This window comes from Plasmodium relictum (genome assembly GCF_900005765.1).
Source record: "Plasmodium relictum strain SGS1 genome assembly, chromosome: 11".
Taxonomy (NCBI): Eukaryota; Apicomplexa; class Aconoidasida; order Haemosporida; family Plasmodiidae; genus Plasmodium; species Plasmodium relictum.
The window spans coordinates 550,807-568,933 of record NC_041689.1 but is presented as its reverse complement, the minus strand read 5'-3'; the positions used below and the strand labels follow the sequence as shown (position 1 = coordinate 568,933).

Below are 18,127 nucleotides of genomic sequence, written 5' to 3'. Positions count from 1 at the left end.
TATATTTTTTTTTTAAATAAATGACTCATTTATGTTTTAATATAAAATTTTTTTTTTTAAGTATTTTTTATGATCTGAATAATTAATATTCTAATTACATTTAAATTTTGAAATCATAAGAAATTTTGCTATAATTGTAATTTTTTTTGTAATAATTTTACAGAAAAAAAATTTAAATATAATACATTAGTGATGCTAATTTTATTATTTTTCTCAAAATATTTTGTTAAGAAAAAAAAAAAAAAAATTTTTTTGAGTTATATTTAATGAACTATACGGTGGTTTTATTTCTTTTTGTTTTTAAGATGGTATCTCTTTTCGCAATAGATATTTTTCTATATTAAATTTATCTTTTTAATATATACAGAAAAAATATATAAGAAAATAAAATTATATTATTTACAAAAAAAAAAAAATTTATTCACTATTTTATCTTTTTAAAAATGAATATCCATACGAAATAATACTTTTTATTCTTTTATATTGATATGCACTTTATTATGGACTATTTTTAATAAATCAATTTAAGAATATGATTTTAATATGAAAATACTTTACATAAAATTAATTCTCAATGAATTTTACATTGATTGATATAATCCTCCCCTTTTTTTTTTTTTATTTTATTTTAATTACAAAAAATTATTTTATATTTTTTTATAATAATTAGGGAAAAGAAAACACTAATGTAAGTTATATATTTATTTTCCTTTTTTTCTTAACCAAAAAAAGAATATTTTTATAACTCAGAAGCATAAATATTTTCTGAAGAATACATTTTAATTTTTTCTACAACGGTAAGTAAAAATTAACATAATATTTCTTCATAAAAGCAATTAAAAAGGAAAAAAGAATTTCATATAAATTATTCATAATTTTTTTTTCAACATAATATTTTATCTGTAAAAGATAAAGCTAATATATTTTTTTATATATATTTTAAATATCTGAAAATTTTTAATTTGCAAATATATTTTTAATAAGAAATATAAGTTTCTTCTTATTATTAAATGCTTAGACAATTTTAAGTAGCCTTTTAAAATTAAAAATATAAATGATATAAATATTTGTTAATTATTAATAATTTACAATAAATGATAAATATAGAGGTGATTGTGATAGTTATTTTAAAAAGGAATATAAATAATTTTGATAAATGTAATAGTAAACAAATAAAACAGATCCTAATATTAATACTAATAAAATGTATATACATATAAATATTTAATAATAGTAAAATAAATTAATTATATTTGTTTAAAAAGATTATTTTAATTAAAAACAAATATAATATGCATCGAAAATATATAAAATGTTTAGAGAAACTTTAAATATTTGAATTGTAAAACAAAAAAATGATTAGATAAAAATAAAAAGATACAAATATTGTTCCTTAAAAATGAAATAAAAAGAAATAGCAAAATTTACATCAATATAATAATAGGATATAAAAAAACAATTAATGCAAAATACATATTTATCTTCTTATCTATATTCTATTCTTTTTTTTTTTTTATTTATATATTAATCATATATTAAATATATTTATTTTTTTTTTTTTTTTTGAATTATATTTATTTATATTTACATTTGTATTTATTTAATTCTCTAATAACACACCATATATTATTTTGTATTGATTAGCAAGTACTTTCAATATATTTTATAATAATTTCTTCAATATTGTAGTTTTTTATTTAATATACGAAAAATTAAAATAAAAAAACTACAATATTAAATGATATATCAAAAAAAAAAAAAAAAAAAAATATTTAATTAAAAATAAGAGCATTTTCATTATATAAATCTTTTAGAAATACTTATGTATGTTTTATTAAAAGAACTATTTTATTTTTTTTTTTTTAAAAAATAAAAATTTGTGCAGAGATATGCACTTTTTTTTTTTTTTTATATATTTTTCTTTTTTCCTTTTTTTTCTTTCATTTATTACTATAAAAAAAGACTGTACTGTACACTTATAAATTACATTAATTTAAGCTATTTAAAATAAAATACAATAAATAATAAAGTTGCCTTTTTAAAATTTTATATATTTTTTTTGTGTGTACAATTTATTTTGCTTAAAATTTGAAAATATATATATATAATTTTTTTAGAAAAATATAAAGTATATAATTTGTTCATAAACAAAAAATGAATTCAACATCACGAAGTTCAAAAGAGTTATTAAGATTGCAAAAAGTAATTAAAAAAAGAAAAAGTATTATAATTATATATGAGGTGCATTTTTATGAACAAATAGAATAAGATATATATATATATATATATATATATATATATATATATATATATATATATATATATATAAAATAGAAAAAAAAAAAAAAAAGCAGAAAAATAGAAAATGTGAATATATATTTTTAATATCAATATAAACAAAAATCAAAAATTATTAAATAGGAATTAAAAGATATTGAAAATGAAAACGTAGAAGAAATAGATGCACATATAAAAGATTCCAATATTTTCGAGTGGGTAGGTTTTATAAAAGGACCTTCTGGAACTCCATATGAGAATGGACATTTTATTTTAGATATAAATATTCCTAATGATTATCCATATAATCCACCAAAAGTCAGAAATATATTTTTCATATATATATGTTTTATTAATATTTATATATATTATATATATAGTAAATATTATTTTATTTGTCTTTTAGATAAAATTTTCAACAAAAATTTGGCATCCAAACATATCAAGTCAAACAGGTGCAATATGCTTAGATGTTTTAAAAAATGAATGGAGTCCTGCACTAACAATTAGAACAGCTCTTTTATCAATTCAAGCACTTTTATCAGATCCTCAACCAGGTATTAATATGTTCAGCATATATGCTTATATTTTTATCTTATTAGACCAAATTCTTATTAAATGCATACTATTAATATATTTAATTAGTAAATTCATTTAGATAAAAAAAAAATACCTTTTTTTTTTTTATTTTCATCCTCAGATGATCCTCAAGATGCGGAAGTAGCAAAAATGTATAAAGAAAATTATTCTCTCTTTTTAAAAACAGCTAGGTTTCTATGCATTTTTTAAACATTAATATAAAATATTTGTATTTTAAGGAATATAATAAGAAATATAAAATTATATATTTATAATTATATTCTTATACATTTTTTTTTATTTAGTGTATGGACAAAAACTTTTGCAACGGTTCCTAAAAAAGAACCAAGAGAAGTTATAGTAATTTATAATAATTTTATTAAAAAGGAAAAGAAAAAAAAAAAAAGAATTTTAAATATAACTTTTTTTTTTTTTTTTTTACAGATTAGAAAAATTACAGAAATGGGATTTACAGAAGATCAAGCAAAGGTTCTTAAAAAGATTAAATTTATCTAAAAAAAATTTTTCTTAAATAACATTTTTTTTTTTTATTACTTATTTTAGAATGCTTTGATAAAAGCAAATTGGAATGAGACTTTAGCGTTAAATACTCTTTTAGAAAATTCTTAATTTTAATATTAGAAAAATCTTTAACAATTTTAATATAAAACATTCTTAGAATACATCATTAAATTAAATACATTGTTAAATTTTTTTTCTTTTTTTTTAATTCATATATTTTTATTTGATTATTATTATATTTTTAAGCTATAATTTTTTGTTTATTTTTATTATTATTTTAATACATACATTTTTTCATTTAAAAATTTTGTTTAGAAATTAAAAATATTTCTCTTTAAAGAAAATTTGAAATAGAATAAAAAAATATTACGAATATTTATAATTTAAAAAAAAGACATGAAAGAAAAAATAAAATACAAATTTTTTAAACTTCTGCATAAATTTTGATCTATAAATAATCTATTATATAAGCAATTATATTTTGATATATATATTTTTATTTTTTTTAAAATCATATATAATTCAAAACGAACAATTGTTTATATATTATTAATTTAAATTATACTAAAACCCATTTTCTAAGCTTTGTCAAAATTATTTTAACTAACTACAATATTATTTAACAAAATAAATAATCTTTATTTATTTATTTAATTTAGTTTAATTTTTTTTTTTTTCTAATTATATAATGTGTATATATTTAAAATATAAAATCGTGATATATCTGTTAATAAAAAAATATACACATCTAGAATATTAAATACAAATAATAAATTTTTCTTGATTTTATTTTTATAAATATATATACATAAATGATATTTCAATATTTTAATTAAAATAATCATAGTATGACTTATAATTGTTATGATAATCATTATTAGGATTTTTATTTCCTTTTATAAAGAATATTAATAGTTATAAAGTATGTAATTTAAGAAAATAATATTTTATCTACGTAAATTGTTTAAAATAAATTGAGATAATACTTTATATATTAACATTTAGTGTAATATATTGAGATTTTTCTATTTTGTTTTGAGTATTTTATAATACACTTACGGATAATTGTTTATGGGAAATAATTTAGTATACATATTTCTTTAGTTACACTTGTAATTTTATTTTACTTTTTTTTATTTATTTCTAATTGATTATTTCATTAATTTTTATGTATAATCTTATAGTATTTATGCATGTATTTTTTTTTTTTTTTTTTAATACAATAAATATACAATTCCAAATACTTTCCAGTAATAAAATGTAATTTAAAATACAAAAATGATAGACGAATTTTTTGTTAATTTTAATTTTTTTTTTTTTAGGTAAGTTTTTATAAAAAAAAATTCTCTTTTTTTTTTATTTGCTATTATTGTTTTTTTTAAAAAAATTAAACTCGATAAGAAAATAATGCCATTACATAAATATTTTAAAATTTATATAAATAGAATATATAAAAATTACAAAAAAGATACAATTGTATGTAAGAAAAAAATAAAGGAGAAAGGAAATTCAATGTAAATTTTGTAGGAAAATAATTTTCTTTTTTAAATAAAAAATTAATTTTTTTAAATAAATAAATATATATATATATATATAATGCATTTTTAAAATGCATAAAGAAATAATTATACACATAAAGAATATGAAAAGTAATAATATATTAAAAAAATAAAAAAAAGATATAAAAAAAATTAAAGTGATAAAAATGAACGAACACAATTCTACTGGAGATGGATCTATAAGAAAAGAAAAAATGAATTTCAATTTCAAGTCTTTTTCACAATCTTTTTCTGAAAAATCAGAAACTAAAGAATTAAAAGGTTTTGCTCGCTTTTTTTTACAAGGAGAATTAATGCGTCAGTTTTTATTGGACGAAGATATATGGTTATTTATACAAAATGTAAAAATAAAGTTAAAAGAAGATCCAAATGAAATGGACAAGTGGCTAGATAATCAATTACATATAGCAAAAACTAATGCAGGTAATTTTTTTAATTCAGATATTCCTCCTTTTCATTATATAAAAAAAAATGCTGAATATAATCATGCTAAAATTGACAAAGATTATGAGAAAAATGATTTTACTCATAACGATTCTTTTAGAAAAAGTAAATTCATTGATAAATGTATCAACAAAAAAAGTGATACAAAGGAATTAGAAAAAAGAAATATCATGGATATTGAAGAAATAAACAAGAAACTTATAAATGAAGTGATAAAAAAGAACATAGAAAATAAAGAACAAAAATTGGAATTTTATAAAAAAATAGAATATAGAGATAATAATGAAGAAAATTATGATTTTAATGAAACAAAGTTGGACAGTATTTATAATAATAATAATATGAAAATAGAGAATGGAATAAGTAAAATAACAGTAATAGATAACAAAAATGAAAATAATAATGTTTTAAAAGAATCCGTAGATAATAGAACTGATAAAAATGCAACAAATAAGAAAGATTATATGAAAAGAAGAAAAAAAGAAATAGGAAAAAATGATTTTTTAAACACGAATAGCAATTATGATGAAGAAATAGAAGAAAAAAAAATTTTAATGAATATTAAATATCAGCATAGCTTAGAAAATAATTTAAAGAATGAGATTTTCAATAAAAAACAGAATATAATAAATGCATATGAAAATAATTCAGTTCCCTCCATATATAAAAAAAAAAATGATTTAGTAATAACAAATAATAATATTGTGAATAATGAAAATAATGACTATTTAAAAGACGATAGTGATTATATAAATGATGTAAGAAATAGTGTTACTAAAAACATAAATAGTGAAGATAAATTTGATAAACAAAAGGAAAAAAATGAAAACAAACTAATAGAAACTAAATCCAACGAGTTTCAATTTAGAATGAATGAGTTAATGAAAAAAGAAATAGAAGACGAAATAAAAAAAGAAGAATCCTTTCACCTAAATAAATTTAATGAAAATCAATTAACTGAAAATAAATTAAAAGAAGGCAGTACGCATTATAAAAATAAATTAGCACAAATGGAGTTAGCTCAAAATAATTCAATAGAAAATAAATTTAAAAATGATTTCATTGAAAACGTGTATAGTAAAAATAATAAAATAACTAAAAATAAATTAACTTCAAAAGATAAAAATAAAAAAAATGAAGTGCAAATTTTAATACCTAAAGTGACCATAAAAATTGGAAGGTTAATGAATGAAGACACGGATATGAAGTTAAAAAAAATATTTAGCCAGTGTAATAATAAAATGAATTTAGAGAATTTTGAAAATTTAATAGTTGTAAATTTTTTAAAGATAGGGAAATATATGAGTCATACATTATTTTCAAAAATTGATAAAGTTCATAATGATTTTATAACATATAAAAATTTAAAAAAATTTTTTTGCAACCGTTTCATTGACGGGACAAAAGATCCAAGTTATTATGATGATGAAAAATACAAAAATATGTTTAAAAAAGGTAAAAAAGATTTTTTTGAAAGTTATTTTTATAATTCTATACAAAATGAATATACTAAAAATGATTTAATGTATGACAATGAAATAGATGATTTTAATTCAAGTCAAAAAGGAGATCATATAGAAGTTCCATTTAAAAAATGTTCTATTATAAATTTTTTCAATGCAATTAGAGATGAAAAGAACGATTATTTAGAATTTAAGGATTTTGATGCATACGTAAGGGAAATTTTAAGAAGAAACAAATCTTTGCAATTTTTATTAGATCATGTAGAATTTTTAGAAAGATATATAGAATCAGTGATTGTTCGGTTGTATTATCATATAGACATAAACGATACAAATAAAATATATTTAAATGATCTGAGAAAACACGATTTAGCTCATGTTTGGTGCTCTCTAGACGATTCCATAAAAGTGCAGCACATTAGAAAATACTTTAACTATTCCCATTTTTATGTATATTATTGTACTTTTTGCCAGACAAGTAGCTGTAAAGACATGTTGATAGATAATAATGATTTATATCGATTTGATAATCATTCTTTAAATGATTTTATAGTTAATAGGATATGGTCAAGAATATCAATGAAATTAGCTGGACCTAATCAAAAATATATGTGTTTGAACGATTGGATATATTTTATAATGAACTATGAAGATATGACTTCAAATAGATCTATTGAATTTTGGTTTAAATTAATTGATTTAGATGCAGATTGTGTAATAAGAGATCATGAGATTCAAGTTTTTTTTAATATACAAATGGAAAGATTAAAATCTCATTACTTAGAGGAACCTAAATTCGAAGATTGGCTGTGCCAAATGAACGATGCTATTCAACCAACTACTGAAGGAAATTTCACTTTATCCGATTTTAAAAAAAATAGAAAATATGCTGCAAAATTTTTTGGATGCTTGGTTAGCTTATCAAAATTATTAGCATGGGAAAGTAGAGATGTGCATAAAGAACTTCAAATTGAAACAGAATTTCCATATTGGACTCCATGGGAAATTTTTTGTAAAACGAAATATGATGAACTGTGTTATATTGAAAATGAGAGTTGCTATGATGAAAACCTTGATAATTACGAAAATTATGATTCGAAAAACTTTTATATCCTAGATTCAGATTAATTACTATAAAAAAAATTTTGTTTTTCTCCTACTTTTTATATTTAATAAAAAAAAAAAAAAAAAAAGATGGCATGAAGTATATTTTTCCATAAGTACTGTGAAAATAAGATATATTGTAAAATAAAAACACCTAATTTTTCTATAAAGGGAGAACTCAAGAAAATATGAGATATATGATATTAAGGAAATTTCATTGTTTTATTTCAAAAAAGAAAAAAGAAAAAAAAAAAATTAAGTAAAATGAGGTAAATAATTAATACTAATAAAATGTAGAGCTGTATGAATATAAAAATATATATGTATATAAATTGGAACTATAAAAAATACTATAGAGAAAAAAAAAAAAATTCATACCAAAAAAAGTATCATCTTATATATATTTTAAGAAAGTCATCCTTATGAATTGAGTTTTTAAATATATGCAAATTGGTCATTAAAAAAAAAATTTTTTAATTACATTTTTAATAATATGTGTATGCAGAAATACATGAACAGAAAAAATTTTTAAAATAATATTATTAATAAAATAAATATATATATTATAAAACTTTATATTTTTTTATATAAATTTATTCATTTGTCTATGTGTAAAAATATGTGCATTTTATTTGAATACATTGAATTTTTCAAATTAAAAAAAGAAATTAATCTATAAATTTAATTTTTTATATTTATATAATAAAAATATATATATTATTATGAATTATGTCTAATAATAATTACTTCCTATTGATATTTAATTTGAAAGATGAGAACATCTTATAGTATATAATAATTTAATTTTTTTTACGTTTGTAATTTTAAAATGATAATTTAATGCTAATATATATTTAATGATTATATTATTTTTCATTTTTTTATTAATATAATTTTTTTTTTTTTAAATCTTCTTTTTATTTCACCCATAATTTGTATTGAATCATTTTTTTAATAAATACTATAATATTACATTTTTTATTTTTTTAGTTTTAATTATATGAAAAACATAAATATTTAATAGTCTTTTCTTATGTTTTTTATAAATAATAATATTTTTTTTTTTCTTTTTTTTTTTTTGTTAGTCATATTTCCTTAAAAATAAGAATAAATAGAACAAGAACAAACTGAAACAATTAAAATTTAGTTTAATTAAACTTTTTTAATTAAAATTACTAAATTATTTTTGTAATTTTTTTATTATATACAAATTTTTAATATATTGAAAGTTACCTAAAAAACATACTTTTATATAATAAGAAAATTTTTAAGACAAGAATAAAAAAAAAAGTATTTTCAGATTTATGAAGTATAAAAAGAACAAAGGAAAATAAAAGTAGATAGGCTATAATTATCTCCAAATTAAGAATATAGACTATATTAATTTTTATTTCTAAATAAATCAAGAACAAAAAAATGTGCATACATAGAATTCCAGGTTTGCATGAAAAATTACATAGATTTATATTTCGAAGAAAAATTAGTGGGCCATCTCCTCTATACAAAACTCCTCTTAGACATATATGGGCTATTTTTTTTTATATAGATATTTTTATACTATATATTTACGTTTTTTCTTTTTTTTTTTCAATACTTATTCGCCATGAATGTTTTGAAATATTTCCAATCATATTTCTTACTGCCGTTAATCTAGGTAAATTTAAAATGGAAAATATAATACTTGTTTCATATGTTAATATATATATATAAAAATTATTCATTTCAACTATTTTTTTATGTATAATTTTTCTCATTTCCTTATTACTTCATGATATTGTGTGGTATTAGATAAAAGAGAAATGATATAACTATATATTATTTAAATACTTCATTAGCATAATATATATAAATTTAAGTATTCTTCATATGAAATGAATTTATTATTAAAAAATATATTCATAATGTATCATATTGTATTAATACAATATATATATATATATATATATATATATATATATATATATATATAATTTTTATTTTAAATTATTTTTCTCCAGTTTCAAGTCTTTTCATAGATTTTCTCTTTTTATTAATTAAAGACGAGGAAGTAGTAAGTGAAGATGAGATAATTTTGTCTACTTTCTTTACAATATTATTCTGTATTATTAAGATAATTATTAATGTTTATATTTTTTATTACTCTCTTAATAATTTTGGAAAAATTTTTGATTCAAGAGATAATGATATTAAGGTAAGATGCCATACATCTATAACAAAAGGAATATTATTAAATTTTATTGTGATCATTGCTTTTTCCTTTATTGAAACATATATTGAATCAATTCTTGCTTTTTTTTCTATTGTTCACTTTAAATCACAAGTTCAAAAATATGAAATGATTATATAAGTCAATAAGAATTGAAAAGAAAAAAAAGTTATAGATTAAATAATTATCTTAACATTAAATGGGCAATTATATACATATTTAAAATATGCAAGAAATAATTATTTTCTTATTTTTTTTCAAATAATTATATAAAATATACATGAAAACTATCTAGAAAGAATTTTTTTAATTAAGTTAAATTTAAGATTTACGATTAAACTTACATACTAATATATATATATATTATTATTACATTTAAAGTTTTTATATACAGAAAAAAAGAAAAATAAACTTGTTATTTACTTAAATGAGAACATTTTTACTTATATAATAATAAAATATTTTTTATTATTTCATAAAATAACCTCTTTATTTTTCTGTTTTAAAAACTAATTTTTTAATTAATTGTCATTCAAAATATAACTTCTGATTTTTTAGATTAAATTATATTTAGTTTTTATAACAAATTAAAAAGAGAAATTAAGTTATTTATTATTTTTTTCTTGCATCTATTTTTAGATTTGATAACTGAAAGCATTTAAACCTTTTCTCTATTTAAAACACTAAGTAGCTCAAAAAAAAAAGGTAAAAAAATTTAATGCGAAATGTTTTCTATATGTAGATTTAATTACAAAAAGTTCCGTCTAAACAAATAAAGATATAAATATTTCAAAAAAAATTTCAAAGTAAAATTATATTGAAAAATATTGCTAATTCATTATCATATATTTATATATAAGATGAATTTATGTAGCATTATGTACATATATATTTATATCTGTAAGAATATAATTAAAATATATGCGTATAAATTGAAACTTTTAAAAGAATGAAAATGAAAAAAAAAAATGAAAAGCATAATTATAATAGGTAAAATGCAAAATGATTAAACAGCATACAAAAAAAAAAAAAGAAAAAAAAAAAATATAATAAATGTTAAAATAGTTTTTAAAACATAATTATAATAATATAAATAAAAAATAATTATATAATATTTATGAAATTTAAAAATTATTTAAAAACAACAAATATTCTTTTAGGAAAAGATATTTAATTAATGTTTTGTTTTTTTATTTATTATTATTTTAATTACACATAAAATAAATATAAATAATAATGAAAATTTATATATTATGTTGAAATATAAGCACTTTCCTCTTGAACTGAATAAAAAGTTTTATCAGAGCATTGATCACATTGTCTATGATTCTCACAAGTTTCTCCTCCAACAACTACAATTGTAAAATCATCACCCAAATATGCATTAGTAACCTTTTGATGTAACATTGAATAAATTAAAGTAGCTTTATTAAATTTCTGCTTTAATCCAGATTGAATAGAAATGCCTGGCTGCATATTTTGATTTAACAAAAAGTCTGAGCTAGCTGTAAAAATCAATTTATGATGTGCAGAATGGCCCCACATGTACAACTGATTAAATTTATTTATACACGCTGAATGTCTTTCTCCACAAAATACCTTTTTAGCCTTTTGATTGTTTTCATGCAATTCAACAAATTTTGGTGTAGTAACTATGTTTTGAAAACCTGAAATTCCACATTGCCCTGAAATTTTATCTCCAAATGACCAAACATGTTCATCTTCTGTTATTAACAAAACATGTCTTGCTCCTGCACATACCTTATTAACTTTTGGTAACTTTTTGTTATTGGCATCTCTTAATATTAATGGTTCAGGATAAATAAAATAGCAACCTCCCTCATAATCAAATGAGCTTTTACATAATTCACCATATGTTCCATCACCCCATCCATATAATTCTCCATTAATTAATAATAAAATGGCAAAATTTTTCCCCATTGCTATTTGTTTTATTTTATTTAATTCAAACTTGTAAAAAAAAGTAGGTACGTACTTCAAATAATTATTATAAGTTTCTCCCCATATATATAAGGATCTATTGTTGTCGCAAACAGCTATACTTTGATTATATTTTGCATATATTTGTGTACATATTTTTTTTTTTTTATCACACTTTTCGTAATCTGTTATTAGGTGAGATAACACATTTAATGTTGTTTCAATAACATCTCCATAATCTATTATGTTTAAAACAGTTGGTACAAATCTATCAAAATTACATTTTAATCCATTATAATTTCCATGACCCCAAGCATAAAGAATATTGTCATTTGATAAACAAAGAGAATGATTATAACCACAAGCGATTTGCTTTATATTATTTACTGATTCAATTAATGTGGGTTGTATACTATAAACAATTAAATTTCCTTGACCTAATTCTCCATGTAATCCTTTACCAAATGAATACATATTTCCTGTGTTACTTAAAAATAAAGCACATGTTTTATTACAACTTATCTCTTTTATTTTCACATGACTAAGTTCAGTATATATTGTAGGTAAATATTCAGGAGTATCATCATTTTCATTTATAACTCTTTTTCCCCAATAATAAATTATTGTTCTTTTATCTTCATATTTTGGTAATTTTCTTATAAAATCTGATGAAATTATAGCTTTTGTTACCAATTTTGGTTGTGACACATTTTCTTCTTTAGATTTTTTAAATTTAAAAAAATTTGTCATTTTATATAAATATAAATGTAAAACAAATATCCTTTTTTTTTTATTTTAGTGAAAAAAGCAGGAATAAAAAAAAAAAAAGATTACAAATAAAACAAATACATTGCATAAGAAAAATATAAACATTTGTAAACAAAAAAAAAAGTTTAGGAAAAATTAAGGTACTATATTATAAATAATAGCAAGCTTTATAAATGAAAATAAATGTTAAAAACTAAAATATATATTACTATATATGTCAAATAAAAATTATAAAATTTTTAATTTTTTATGTCTAAAAATGTCATAATAATAATTAATTAGTAACAAATGCACAAATAAAGAATATTATTATTATTATAACTATTTATATATCTATGTATCAATCTATCCGTCTATATATATATATATACTATTTCAATTTATATAATATTTTTTTCTTTTTTTATATATATTTTTGTAATAACAAAACTAAATATATGATGCATACTTAATTATACATAGTTTTCATAAAGAAAATATAGTTTTTCGGTTAAAAAAACAATAGATTTTCTACTATTTTTTATGTATAACTATCAAAAAAAAAAAGTGAAATGCATTTAAATAATATTAAAAAACACTATATTTTTTAATTAGAATTTTATCATAAAATTATGTATTTTATTCCCTAAATGACCTATTTTTCAAAATTTTTTTTATATATAAATGCTTTTTTCTTTATTAATTTTCCATATTCGTATAAATTATTAAAAGCAAAAATTATTATTTAGCAATTATATGCAAAAAAGATAAAAAACATAAAATATATGAGAAAAAAAAAAATTACTAGAAAAAATAAAAAATATATCATTATTTTATAAAAGTTTAAGAAAAAATAATGAAAGAATCCTCAATAAAGTCATATTTTTTATTATTTCCGTGAATCTTGAAAATTAAAATTTCACTTTGAAAATTAACTACAATAAAAATTTCATAATTTAAACTCCAAATTAGAATATAATAACATATAAATATCAAAAGGCTAACATAGAACTAAGTATAATATCATTAAAATAAAATTTAAAATAACAAACTTCATAGAAGTGATGATATTATAATTTTTTTGCCTCCATTTTTTTTAATTTTAAATCATTCTTTTGTTATTTAAATTTTAAAGTGTGTAATATCTTGCTTTTTTATATTTTCTTTATTTAATCGTTCATTTTTTAAACTTTCAGTGTTTACAATATTTTTTTCTTATTAGAGAAAAAATAGTGTTATTTACTTTTTTTTTTTTTTTTCCCCCTTTTTATCTTTAAATTATATAATGGATGTTAAAGCTATATATATATAATTCAAAGTAAAAATTTTTCTTTTAAACATATTTAAAAAAAAAATTTTTATAAAGAATAAATATGAATGCTAATTAAAATTTTTTAAAATAATCAAGTGAAAAAGTATTATAAATACTACTGTATTAGATATAAAAAGGTCAAATTTTTTTATTCAAAAATAATATTTTATAAATAAGCAAATGCTTCAATAAATTAATTATAAATTATGAAAATAAAAATTTTTTTTTTTTCTAATAGATTAATCTTTTAAGATTGCATATAAATTTTTTAATTTTTTATGTATATTTTTTAAAACAAATATTTTCAACATTTGAAATAATTTGTGTTGAATATTAATGGAATCATTTTTTTTAGTACAGAAATTGAATAATTTATTTTTGTATATAATAAATAAACAAATTAATCTTGAAATTTAAAACTTTACATAGAATGTTAAGTAGAAAAAAAATCAACCAAAATATACTCCAAATTTAATGAAACTACAATATATAAACCGTTATATATAAAAACAAAAAATTTTATATGAAATATGTTTTAGAATCAACGTTAAATATAAAGGTGAAATATGTTTCTGTCTAAATATAAAGATAATAATTGGAATTATATCCATATAACTTTCCACATAAAATAACGAACAAAGATATAAATATAAAGAAAAAAAAAAAAATAAAGAAAAAAAAAAATAAAAAATAAAAAACATATGAATAAAAAAGAAAAATTTTTTTTTTGTGATGTTATATATTAATTATCCTAAATAAATTTTAACAATTGATATTTTGTTTATAAAAACATACATTTGTATGTAAATTATTAAAAGCCAAAAAAGAAAATTAATAATTTTTCTAAAAAAAATGTAGAAGTATAAATGATTTTAATAAATATTGGATATTTTTTCAAATATGAATGATATTTTATATTAATTATTTAAACATATTTCGAAGTTTTATATATTATCTAAAAAATGAATTATCACAAAATTTTAGGTAAAAAAAAAAAGATGATTAAATATATAAAATTTGCATCTAAAAATAGAATTATCAAAGTATAACCATTAGAACTAGAAATCATTCTAACTACATCTCATATTATATAAAAGAGTGTATATATTTAATTAATGTATAAATATGTATAAGTAAATATTAAACTATTTAATAATTTTCTATATTATAGGTGTCACAAAGAATGCTTGTAAAAAAGCAATACGTGAAGCTTATTTGAAAAAAGTTAAATTATATCATCCAGATATAAACAAAAATCCAGATGCTACATCAAAATTTAAACAAATTCAAGAAGCATATCAAGCTTTATATAATAATGATTATACAAGTAATCATCTTTTAATTATGAATTTTATATTTTTTATTGCTTATAATAAATTAGTTACATATTTTCTATGTATTGTTTTTCAATAGATAAATCTTACTATGGTGAAAATACATACACGAAAAGTTACAAAAGTGAAGATATAAAGAAAAACGAAAACTATAACTATTCCGATGATTTTAGTGAATTTCATAAAGCGTTTTATGAAGAAATTCGTAAAATGAGAGAAAAAGAAAGAAGTGAACAAAATAGGGTTAAATATAACATTTTTAATTAAAAAATATAGAAAACCAAAAAAAAAATTCTTTACATATTTTATTTATGTTTTTTTTTTTTTTTTATTTATCATTAGAGATATGCAAATAATAATTACAGTAGTTATTCCTTCAATGACATATTTCACAAATATCCAAGGGAATATTTTTACATAAATTTAATGTTTAAATTGTTTCCCTTATTCATTGTACCCATTTTATTTGTATTTATTATATATAAGCAATACATGTAATAAGAGGAAAATGAAGGGAAAAAAATTTAATCTATATTATTTTTATTCATTTATTTCTCTTTAAGAATTTATGTTTTCTACTTTATGCTTTATTTTAGTTATTAGATATATGTAATTTTCAATAATAAAAATGAATTTTATTTAAAATTTTTTTTTTATATAGCTTAAAGAGTCACTTTAAAGAAAAACCTATAGTTATATATGATTCCTATGGTAATGTATTAGAACAAATATTTATATATCTATCATTATGATGAAAATATTGATACATTCTATTAACATTTTATTATTACATTTTAATATTATTTTGCATAATTATAAAAAAAAAATTTTATAGGAAGGGCTTTTTTGGTAGACATTCAAGGAAGAAAATTCAGGTTAAAATTATAATGTAAATTGTTTAGTGAAATTAAATAGATTTTAATAATTATTTTATTTTTTATTTATTTTTATTTTATTTTATTTTATTTTATTTTATTTTATTTATTTATTTATTTTTTTTTTTTTATAGAGCATCTGAATTTGATAAATACTAATACAAAAATAAATAATTATAAAAATATGGTCTTTTTTAAGGATAAAAATATTCTTTTAATTTTTTTTTATATTCGTACAATGATTTTTTAATAAATAATTTGTTTATGTATTTTTAATTATAAAACATACTATCTTACTATTTTTTTTTTTCTTTTATATTTTTTTTTTAATCTTGGAATCTTTTTATTATTTTTTTTTTTTTTTAATATTTCATTACATCTATAAATATGTAATTAAAACAATTACTTTTATTCTACAAAATAACTGCACATTTTTCTCTACAAAACCTTATCAAAATAATATTAGAGCAAACTCATTTATCCATATGCACTGATTTTAAAATAATAATTGTTTTTTTATTCATAAATATATCAAGCACAATTAATTCATATTATGCATAAATGAAAGAGAATTTTTATTTTTTTATATTTTTATTTTCATATAATCATCTTTATAAATATATAAATATTTTAAAAAATAATTAGAACAAGTAGTAATATATAGAATTTAAAAAGTTTTAAAAGTATAACCTTCATATATTCTGTCTTATAAATGTTTTGATAAGCCCACGAAACTAACATTCCAGAAATCGTTTCGCTTATAAAAAGATAAAATTTCTATGAAATTATATATTTATGTTACTTATTTTACTATGCACATAAAGTAAAAGACTATTTATTCATTTATTTATTTTTTTTTTTTATGTTTTTTTATTAAATATTTCTATTTTATTTTTTATGGAGGATTTTATAATAACAACATTATATTAATTTTTTCTTTTTTAATATCACTTTAAATTTTTTTATAATTTACTTTTATTTCTATTTAATTTAAAAATAGACAGTTGTTTAAAATCATATATATGAATATTTTTTGAAATATAAAGAAAAAAAAAAAACAAAACATTTTATAACATAATTAAAAACAATTTTTATTAATAATTTAAAAAAAAAGTCACATATATAAAAGAAAAAAAAAACATTTAAAAATCGCACTTCTTTTATTTTCTTACAATTCTTTTATATTTAAATAAGAAAAATACTAAGAAAAAAAACAGCAATCCGTAAAGAGAGCTTAATTACAATAAATTAGACAAATTATAATTTAAATCCCCATATATATATAATATTTATTTTTGTAACCACTTGTTTTGTAGAATTAAATTTTATTCAAAGAGAAGTCTTTTAATAAAGGATACACCATTAAAATTAATTTATAAAAAATAAACTTATGAAGTATACAACATATAAGTTTATAGCATAAAATATATTATTTAATAATATAATAAATACTAAAATGTGCACATTCATGCACAATTTTGCGTACTATTTAAAAAACAAAAAAATAACTAAATAAAGAATTATATAATGTATACTATATATTTTATTAAAGATTAAAATAATAGATTATTTATGCATTTTCTCATTTCATTTTGGAATATTTTACCGTTTCTGTTTCAAGATTCTCGTTATCTTAAAAATTTTAAAATTTATATTAACATATTTTTTTTTTTTTTAAGCTATTTATAATTATGCACACAAGAAAATTTACAGTTTTCTTTAAAAAAAAAAAAAAGGCTTAAAATTCAATGTATATATGGAAAA

The 18,127-nt window shown here is 17.5% G+C and overlaps 5 protein-coding genes across 5 annotated transcripts; 4 read left to right on the top strand and 1 right to left on the bottom strand.

The window, feature by feature from the left end:
* Positions 1-2,154: 2,154 nt before the first annotated feature.
* On the top strand, positions 2,155-3,486 carry PRELSG_1114200 (ubiquitin-conjugating enzyme, putative; the record flags this gene model as incomplete). The annotated part of the gene is made up of 7 exons (XM_028677406.1): positions 2,155-2,202; positions 2,422-2,595; positions 2,684-2,834; positions 2,978-3,047; positions 3,162-3,216; positions 3,301-3,345; positions 3,421-3,486. 7 exons carry the CDS (start codon positions 2,155-2,157, stop codon positions 3,484-3,486), a joined length of 609 nt encoding a protein of 202 aa, XP_028533799.1.
* Positions 3,487-5,083: 1,597 nt separating this feature from the next.
* PRELSG_1114100 (phosphatase 2A regulatory subunit-related protein, putative) lies at positions 5,084-7,972 on the top strand (the record flags this gene model as incomplete). The annotated part of the gene is made up of 1 exon (XM_028677405.1): positions 5,084-7,972. One exon carries the CDS (start codon positions 5,084-5,086, stop codon positions 7,970-7,972), a length of 2,889 nt encoding a protein of 962 aa, XP_028533798.1.
* Positions 7,973-9,364: 1,392 nt separating this feature from the next.
* On the top strand, positions 9,365-10,295 carry PRELSG_1114000 (conserved Plasmodium protein, unknown function; the record flags this gene model as incomplete). The annotated part of the gene is made up of 2 exons (XM_028677404.1): positions 9,365-9,602; positions 9,946-10,295. The coding sequence occupies 2 exons, from the start codon at positions 9,365-9,367 to the stop codon at positions 10,293-10,295; spliced, it is 588 nt and encodes a 195-aa protein (XP_028533797.1).
* A 1,110-nt stretch (positions 10,296-11,405) lies between these two features.
* PRELSG_1113900 (regulator of chromosome condensation, putative) lies at positions 11,406-12,845 on the bottom strand (the record flags this gene model as incomplete). Its single annotated transcript, XM_028677403.1, has 1 exon — positions 11,406-12,845. The coding sequence occupies one exon, from the start codon at positions 12,843-12,845 to the stop codon at positions 11,406-11,408; it is 1,440 nt and encodes a 479-aa protein (XP_028533796.1).
* Positions 12,846-15,116: 2,271 nt separating this feature from the next.
* PRELSG_1113800 (DnaJ protein, putative) lies at positions 15,117-16,522 on the top strand (the record flags this gene model as incomplete). Its single annotated transcript, XM_028677402.1, has 7 exons — positions 15,117-15,138; positions 15,326-15,481; positions 15,568-15,731; positions 15,831-15,982; positions 16,150-16,199; positions 16,324-16,363; positions 16,498-16,522. The coding sequence occupies 7 exons, from the start codon at positions 15,117-15,119 to the stop codon at positions 16,520-16,522; spliced, it is 609 nt and encodes a 202-aa protein (XP_028533795.1).
* Positions 16,523-18,127: the final 1,605 nt, after the last annotated feature.